The 9,177-nt window shown below is 47.4% G+C and overlaps 1 protein-coding gene across 1 annotated transcript; it reads left to right on the forward strand.

The window, feature by feature from the left end:
• Positions 1 to 4,135: 4,135 nt before the first annotated feature.
• Cited2 (Cbp/p300 interacting transactivator with Glu/Asp rich carboxy-terminal domain 2) lies at positions 4,136 to 6,563 on the forward strand. Its single transcript, XM_051175330.1, has 2 exons — positions 4,136 to 4,358; positions 4,821 to 6,563. Exon 2 carries the CDS (start codon positions 4,829 to 4,831, stop codon positions 5,636 to 5,638), a length of 810 nt encoding a protein of 269 aa, XP_051031287.1. The 5' UTR covers positions 4,136 to 4,358; positions 4,821 to 4,828; the 3' UTR covers positions 5,639 to 6,563.
• The last annotated feature ends 2,614 nt before the right edge of the window (positions 6,564 to 9,177 follow it).

The following is a 9,177-nucleotide window of genomic DNA, read 5'->3' on the forward strand; positions in this document are numbered from 1 at the left end:
CTCTCTCTCTCTCTCTCCCTTTTCAAGGATTAGGCGAGGTAATTTTGGTAAATCAGAAAACATTGCTTTAGATCTCACCCCACCCCCACCACACACTGAATAAGTTTTTGTGCTAGTGTTTTGTTGCTGTTTCTGAGCTCAGGTTTTAGCTTAACCTGGAGGCTTACACTTAGTCAAAAAAGTCACACCAGCAGGGACCTGATTCCTGTCTATTACAAGTAGACAGTGAGCCCTTGGTGAGCCATCTCCCTTAAACAGGTGACAGTATTGCTTAAGTGAAAGACAGGCCAAGGTTCACGCTGTGGTGAGCAGCTGTTCTGTTCCACTGGAATGTTGTTGTTTTGTCTTGTTCAGGGTCTCAGCTCAGGCTGGCCTCAAATGTTTTCTTTAGTCAAAGATGACCCTGAACCCTTGATACATCCCAAGTGTAAGGAATGCACCTCCACTTGGTTTATAAGGTTTGGGAGGTGGACTCCAAGGTTTTGTGCTAGCTAAGTACTCTACTGATTAAACCACACCCCCAGCTCTCCATTGGGTTTTTCTTCCTCTAGCCTGAAAACCAATCCAGAAATATCTTCCCTTGCCTTCCATTTTGGTTCACAAGAGAGGTATGGTATGCATCCATCTTTACTGGCTGATTCATGCATTCACTTATTCATCCATTGTTGGCAAACATGTCGTAGCCTCGATTCAGGTCTACCGTGAACAGACAGACATCCTGGTCTCTATTCTCTTGGAGCCTTCTTTCGAGTGGGGTAAGGCAGCTAACAGTTTCTTTACTGTGCAGCACATGAGATGGGAACAAACACCAAGTAAAAAGTAAAGTGGGATGGGGAAAGGGAACAAAAAAGCAAGACCCCTGGGTAAAATTTGAACAGAGACACAGAAATGAGGAAAAGGGCCATTGGAGTATCTGGGAAGAGAGAACTGCTTCTTTTTGGTCCTCGGGGATCTTCCATATCTTAATTCCTCACCATTGCAAGGTTGGATCGAGCCTTTATAAAAAGCCATGGTTCACTCAGAATGTGATCTGATTTGAATACAGGATGAAGTCCTTCAGGATAGCCTAATCCAGTACAACTGATGTCCTTATGGTGGCTGGGGGACAGAGAAAGACATATGCAGGGAAATAGTGTGCAAAAAATGAGAGCAGAAACCACAGTGATGTATTTACCAAGTGTTGCCAGCAACCTGCCAAAAGACACAAGACGAACAGGACCAATCCTGCCAACTCTTGATTATGGACTTCTGGCTCTCTAGTATGTGTCAGACAATCACGTTTTGTTGCTTAAGTGTGGTGTTCTGTCATGTCAGTCCTAGAAAACTAATACAACCGACTGCTGACAATCAGAGACAGGCCACGCCTCCCCAGGTCTCCAGGAGAAACCTCTGGGAACTTGTGTTCCCTATAATTTCCCCCTACCTGGATGCCTGGTTGCCAGTCTTCCTTTCTCAAACCATCCTCCACGAAGCTACCTGATAAGCTGATAAGCTGATAAGCTGTCTCCCACTCCTCCATGTCTCTGGGACCCAATCAGAATTCTCAGCCTGGAATCACAGGCCCTTAGGATCCAACTGCATCACATGTTGTCTCAAGTTTTTGTTACTCTCATCTTTACAGTAACTTATTGTTGGTGTGGCCAAACTTTTAGTCATCCGGAGGCCTTAACTAGTTTTACCATGTCCACCCGGAAGCCTCCCAATGCCTCTGAGAGAGGATATATTATCCCTGTTGTGTGTTCTGGGATAGCAATGCGGTGGGGGAGCTGGAGGGTGGGAGGTGGTGTGGTGTGTGGGGAGTGTGTATCCAATGCCTGGTCATTTGAGGTCTCTTTGTAACCAGGAGTTCCTTTCTTGCTTACATCTTAGGGTACTAAGAGGTGCCTGACACCTGAAGAACATGCTTTGGGAGACTAAATGAGCACTGTATCTTGCATCCCATCCAGCTGGGCCCAGAAGTATTTATTTTTCCTTTTAATGGTGGGGGATGGGCAGGTAAACTTTCCAGGGATTGCCTAACAGTCTGTAGAAACATTGAAGCTGCATGGTGGGGTACCTTCCCTTAGTGGTCGCAAGAGGAATTTAGATTAGACATTCAAAAGCTGTTCCTTGTGTTGCAAGACACTGCCCAATAAGGAAGGGAATCAAACTATTTAAAAAAAAAAATCTTGGCTTGGCAGTATTTAATTTTTGATAGGAAGTGTCCCTTCTGATCTCCTCCAAACCTCTTGATTTTTCAACTTCATGTTCATGACCTATAGGAAAGATTAGGCACCGAACAAAATAGGGGAATTGTTATAACTGAAAGCCATATCTCTTGCCCACTTCTCCAAAAAGTAAACATTCTTGGGGTTTCACAATCATTTGCATATAGGGTTATAAATGCTGGACAGCCTGGAAAAAGGGTAGAGAGGAAGACAGAGGGTTTTGTTGTTTGGGGTATTTGAATAGGACTAACTGGAGGAAGACAGAGAAGTAAAGTCAAAAAAGAAAAAAAGAAAAAAAAAAAAAAGAAAAAAGGACAAGAGGCAGTCAATAAATATATCAGAATTTTCACTTCTCAAGAAATACAGCTTTAAAAAAAAATGGTCTGGAGCTAGAAGGGAGAAAAAGAAACGGGAAGGGGGAGGGGTGCTGGCTCTAACAGCAGGAAGTCTTCCATAGACATCAAGTTATGAAGAAACAACTGTACACAGAAGTCCTTACTGTGAGCGTTAAATTCGATCTCACCACTTAAAGAGAGATACACGCTACGTGCAGCTTCATCCTGGTGTTGAGGAAACAACTAGGCAAGCAAGAGAGAGCTCCAACTGGATAGTGGCCCCCGACCAGCATTAGGGGTTTTATTTGCAAGTCAATGAGCCAAATGGGCGATCAGGCTCGTTGTGCTTCGTTCTGCAGGCAAGGTTATTATTATCACCGCCTATTGCTCCACTGAACAATTTCACTGAAAAGGAAGAGTCCTAGTACTGTATGCGCGCACCGTGCCATACAGGACGTGCCGCTACGTGCCCACCTCCAAAACGACTTTATTTGCAAAGCGATTACCAAGCTATCTATCTGTTTTCATTTTGCTGCTGCAGCAGCCTTACTCAGCCCTCGAATTTCTTAATTACAAACCCATTTGCTTCTAAATCAACCCCAAACCGTCAGGCAGAGCCCGGAGGGAGGCTGTGCAAGTTTGCACACACCCCCACCTCCTGGATTAAGGGCAACAGCAGAATCAAGGAACTGTGTATGTGCAAAAAGGTGGATCTGGGGACGAGGATCGCTGAGTTTGTTTACAGAGCAGGGACGACGCAGCTTGGATGCCAAAGCTACCAAGAGCTGCAAACGCAAACTTAGCAGAAGCACACGTACTCCGGGAGCGTGGAGCAGACCAAAAAGAGTGGAGTGGATCTCCGAACGCGGGAGCGGAGCCGACCCGGCCTGTGAGCGCGCTTGGTCCACCTGCAGCATCTGCCGTTCCCCACCCCCAACCCGTCCTTGAAGAGTGGAGGCGGGGTAAATACAGGCACACGCAGAAAATATCTCGGTTAGGTTTACGTACTGCCGGTGTAAAAACACAAAGGCGCGCCTCAGGAAAGCGCGCTCAGAGGTCAGGACAGGATCGGTCCGGGACTTTAAAACCCAAACTCAGGAAAGCAAAGCCATTATTCGCAGGCGGAGAGGCTTTTGCACCCAAGAAAACTGCAGGGCGGGGGGGGGACGGGGCCAGCGAACCCCCATTTTCCTTTAGAGCGCAGGGCAGATCACTAGGTGAACCGGGCGAGCGAGCTGGGGGGGTGGGGAGATCTGGCCCGACCGAAGCGGAGGGTGCTCCTCTCCTGTAGGTGCTTCCTTGCACTGGGTGGCCTGGAGGATTACCTCCTTGCCCCGGAGGTGGCAGGCACAACCCTTGCATTTGGGGGCCAGAAAGACACCCACAGTCCCCGGAACTTCAGGGCGGCGCCGGGTAGCGCAGCCTCTGCGCACGTGCGGCGCGGACTCGCGGACGCAGCACGTTGACCCGATCCAGGGCGCTAAAGATCCGGAATCCGCATCTTCTCGCTTGCTGGCGGGAGGCTCTCGCTCCGCCCTTCCAGAGATCCTTATATTAACTGTGGCCAAAGCCCTAAGAAACACAGCTCATTGTTGGCAGCTGCCTGGCGGTCCTGCGGAGCGGTGAGGGCTGCGGAGGGAAAAGAAAAGGGAACGGCTCGCAATCTGCCCCAGCGGCTGCTGCAAGACCTCGGCGCCAACCTCGCACAAGCGAGCGCACCACAGCCCCTCGGCTGCCCCTCTATGTGCTGCTGAGCCGGTCCTGGACCCGACGAGCCCGCCTTCGGTGTTCGGAGCAGAAATCGCAAAGACGGAAGGTGAGCTCGGCGGGCGAAGCTGGCCAGGGCTGCTGCCAGCCTCGTCCTCCAAGGGCAGGGCTGGCCCGGGGGACGAGCGTGAGGCGGAGCTGGGGAATAACAACAGGATGTGCAACCACAGGGTGAGGAGGGCTGATTGAATGCCTGAAGTTCGCGGCGGTGCTCCGGGGCACTTCCTTTATTAGGCCACTTCGGGGAACATAAGGGGGTGTGGGCTCCGGTCGCCCCCCCCTCCGCTCCCGGATCGCTGGGGAAGGGGCTGATCGCGCTGCGCCAGGCTGTGCGGGTCCGGCGGGCGCCAAGTCCGCGGTGGTGGCGAGCTCGGGTGCACGGACTGCCGCTCCCAGGGGTGGTGGTCTGCGGCTTGACGTGCGCGCGGGTACTGGGGAGACAGAAGTAGGGTGCGCTCCGGTGGGCGACACGTGTGGCGCGGGTCTCAGCGTCTGCTCGTTTCGCTTTCAGGACTGGAAATGGCAGACCATATGATGGCCATGAACCACGGGCGCTTCCCCGACGGCACCAACGGGCTGCACCACCACCCTGCCCACCGCATGGGCATGGGGCAGTTCCCGAGCCCGCATCACCACCAGCAGCAGCAGCCCCAGCATGCCTTCAACGCCCTCATGGGCGAGCACATACACTACGGCGCGGGCAACATGAATGCCACGAGCGGCATCAGGCACGCCATGGGGCCGGGTACTGTGAACGGGGGACACCCCCCGAGCGCTCTGGCCCCCGCCGCCAGGTTTAACAACTCCCAGTTCATGGGTCCTCCGGTGGCCAGCCAGGGTGGCTCCCTGCCGGCTAGCATGCAGCTGCAGAAGCTCAACAACCAGTATTTCAACCATCACCCCTACCCCCACAACCACTACATGCCGGATTTGCACCCCGCTGCAGGCCACCAGATGAACGGGACAAACCAGCACTTCCGAGATTGCAACCCCAAGCACAGCGGCGGCAGCAGCACCCCTGGCGGCGCGGGCGGCAGCGGCACCCCCGGCGGCTCTGGCGGCACTTCGGGCGGCGCTGGCGGCAGTGGTGCGGGCGGCAGCGGCGGTGGCAACACCATGCCGGCCTCGGTGGCTCACGTCCCCGCGGCAATGCTGCCGCCCAATGTCATAGACACTGATTTCATCGACGAGGAAGTACTTATGTCCTTAGTGATAGAAATGGGTTTGGACCGCATCAAGGAGCTGCCTGAACTCTGGCTGGGCCAAAACGAGTTTGATTTTATGACGGACTTCGTGTGCAAACAGCAGCCCAGCAGAGTCAGCTGTTGACTCGGTTAACCTCAGCGGGCGGGCGAAAGAAAGAAATCACCCTCCCCACCCCCACCCCAACTCTTCGGTGTGAATTAAAAAAAAACAAAACAAAAAAAAAAACAAAAACAAAACAAAAAAAAAAAAACATTCCCTTAGACGCAGTATCTCACTTTTCAGATCCTGAAAGGTTTGAGAATCTGGAAGCAAAGTAAACTATAAACTTGTACAAATTGGTTTAAAAAAAAAAAGAGATTGCTGCCACTTTTTTCCTGTTCTTGTTTCGTTTTTGTAGCCTTGACATTCACCTTCCTTATGTAGTTGAAATATCTAGCTAACTTGGTCTTTTTTGTTGTTTTTACTCCTAATTTCCTCACTTTCTCCAGTGCTCAACTGTTAGATATTAATCTTGGCAAACTGCTTAATCTTGTGGATTTTGTAGATGGTTTCAAATGATTGCACTGCATTCAGATTTATGAGTGAAAGGAAAAATTGCATTTGTTGGCTGCATGAACTTTGAAGGGCAGATATTACTGCACAAACTGCCATCTCGCTTCATTTTTTTAAACTATGCATTTGAGTACAGACTAAGTTTTCGAATATGCTAAACTGGAAGATTAAACAGATGTGGGCCAAACCGTTCTGGATCAGGAAGTCATACCGTTCACTTTAAAGTTGGCTGTCTCCCCTCCCCCACATGTACAGACAATAATAGGGTGTGGAATGTCGTCAGTGGCAAACATTTCACAGATTTTTATTTTGTTTCTGTCTTCAACATTTTTGACACTGTGCTAATAGTTATATTCAGTACATGAAAAGATACTACTGTGTTGAAAGCTTTTTAGGAAATTTTGACAGTATTTTTGTACAAAACATTTTTTTGAAAAAATACTTGTTAATTTATTCTATTTTAATTTGCCAATGTCAATAAAAAGTTAAGAAATAAGTTGTTTTCTGTTAGTCAGTCATTGGGGAGGAGGGGGGTTCCTTTAAGTTGGACTTGTTATTGAGAGCTTTCCAAAGGATAAGTTACAGGATACTAAAACAGGTCACAGTGAGCTTAAGGGAGAGCAGGGTTTAAGATAACTGGCATAATGCTGCATTGTTATGTTTGTAGCATGCCTCTTGCTGTGGTTTAACCAAAGGCAGAAAAGTTGTCAACCTGCTTTTTTGTTGTTTCTTAACTGCATCCAATTCCAGTGAACCTTGGCTAGGAAGGCTTGCAATACTAACCATCTTTCTCACTGGGTGGGAGGGAGGGGGATCAAGTGTTTATGATCCTATGGCTTAAAAGGAGTGGACTAGAGTGATACACTGAGTGATTGATGGGGGTGGTATTATAAATATAAATCTACCTTTATTTCTACTGATGAATTTTATTCCTGAGCAAAGGTGCTAAGACACATTTTACTTCCTAATCTCAAACAGCTGCTGACTGGGTTACAGCTCTGAATGAAAGGAGGCTGGAAGCTACCTTGAGGCTTCCTATAATATTTAAATTTCACCCAGTGGTTGATTCAAAGGTCAAATTACAACCTTCATAATGTGCCCTTGAAAGCATGCCCCCCCCCTTCTGGAATTCCGAGCTACTGCTGTCATATATTAGGTGCCAACCACCTTGCTTTAAAATGTTTTCTGACAACCTGGATGCAGACCATCTACATCTGATGGGTGTCAAGAACCCCTTACATAATCAAGCCAGGGAAAAACAGCATTCAAGTGTCAAAACATTTACTTGTCGAGGGTCATGTTTTATGCTTTTAAGTCACAGCCAAGGGGGAGAAAGAAAAATACAGATGGATACTTAACCTATGGAGAGAGTAAGGAGAGGCAGAGTGAGAAAACCCTACAAATAAGCCATGCTTCCATTCCTTTCCTGTTTGGCTCTCACCTTAAACCCCATGCTTCATAGGCTATCAGAACAGGCAGGTGGTCTTGCCTGAGTGCCCCAATGGAATCTGGATCACAAACTGGCTGTGTAGGACTCAGATTACCTCCCCTCTGTAAGTTCCATTCCCAAGCAGGACAGGTGAGGGTTTGTTATACCTCTATAATTGACATCATCCTGTTAAAAGTCATGCTCTATGAAATTATCCAAAGCTCTTTCACCCCAGTTTTCAAACAATCCCATTTCACCAATAGTTAAAGCTGAAGTTTTTCTTCAGCTAACATGTGTCCATACTGCATCATCAATCAGGCAGTAAATCTTCCTACCTTGGCATTTTCGTAGTAAGATCCACCCCACCCCCACTCCCTGCAGACTCAAGTGGGAAAAAAAATGTTTACATACACATTAACACAGCAATTCTGGTTCTTCTTCACTTCTGGGCTTAAAAAATAAAATACATATATGAGGAAAGAATTGTCATGCCATCACCCTTCACCATTTATTCTGCCAGGGAATGAGCCATAACACCTGCTCTATCACTAGATTCCTCCTGCTGCTCCAAAGCCGGACACGTATGTAGAGATGCAGAGCTCAAGGAACTATTATTAGAACTTGGACCCATCCCTGCTAGAACAGAGGACTCAAACAGAGGAGCTGGCTAAAAGCACAATTTGTCCTCAGTACAAATACAACCCCCCCCCCATCTCTATTTCATTAAAACTCTCTTGATCAACAATTCAGCAGATCCTACGTGATATCTGCAGGTCGCTTTAGGCAGAGAAAAATAAACCCTTGTTTAAACAACGCGATTAATGAAACCTGTACAGTGACCTAGATCACCCGGCTCCTGGCAGACATTTGCAAAAACCTTCTGTGGTCTTGCTTCCTACTATGTTGCTTAGAGCATATGGGGAAATTTGACCTCTGTACCTTGGCTGTTTGTCAAAAAGTTTTAATGTGGTACAAGAGGGCCTTTGTTCTTTAGGCTTTGCTCACAAATAAGACACTCCATGCTTGATTTTCAAGACGAGATGAATGATAAGCACAGCCCCATTGATACATAACAGAAAAATATGTCTGCATGTATATAATCATGTGGGTCTGCGGGTGCTTGATAAAATCCTGGTGGCAGCATCTTTACGGCTGATAAAGACGTTCTTTGAAGAACAGTTACCTAATCACTACTGTTTATGGGGTGCTAGGCTAGAACACTAGTTCCAGAAGGCTGACATCTATTGTGAAGTTTACGGTCTCTGTGACTTTTACTACTGTAAATGCCTGGGATGGCTATAAATTGATGTCAACATTAAAGGCCTAAAGGCCAGATCCTTTAGAGCAAAATATTAATCCACTAATCTATTATGGGTGGTTGGCTTTCAAATACAAACGTTGCAGCTCCAGACCATTAGGTGTTTTCGCCCCCTTGTGGAATTTATTTGGAAGGTTAAAAGAGTTTTTTTTTTTTTTTTTTTTTTTTTTTTTTTTTTATTGTTTTTTGCCATTGCTAAAGACTCTTTTTTTTTTTTTTTTAAAGGAAATACCCTGTGTTTGTGCAACCATTTCTTTTTCAATCACCAACGATTGGAGATTAAGCACTCTTCATAAAAATAAGAGTATCTTACCTGCCAAAGACTCTAACCTATGATTAAAGGTGCATAATTTGAGCTTGGCT

Source organism: Phodopus roborovskii, unplaced genomic scaffold, assembly GCF_943737965.1.
Source record: "Phodopus roborovskii unplaced genomic scaffold, PHOROB, whole genome shotgun sequence".
In the NCBI taxonomy this organism is placed as follows: domain Eukaryota; kingdom Metazoa; phylum Chordata; class Mammalia; order Rodentia; family Cricetidae; genus Phodopus; species Phodopus roborovskii.

Coding starts and splice junctions, on each gene's coding strand:
- Cited2 (XM_051175330.1), top strand. CDS start 4,829: ATGGCAGACCATATGATGGCCATGAACCACGGGCGCTTCCCCGACGGC.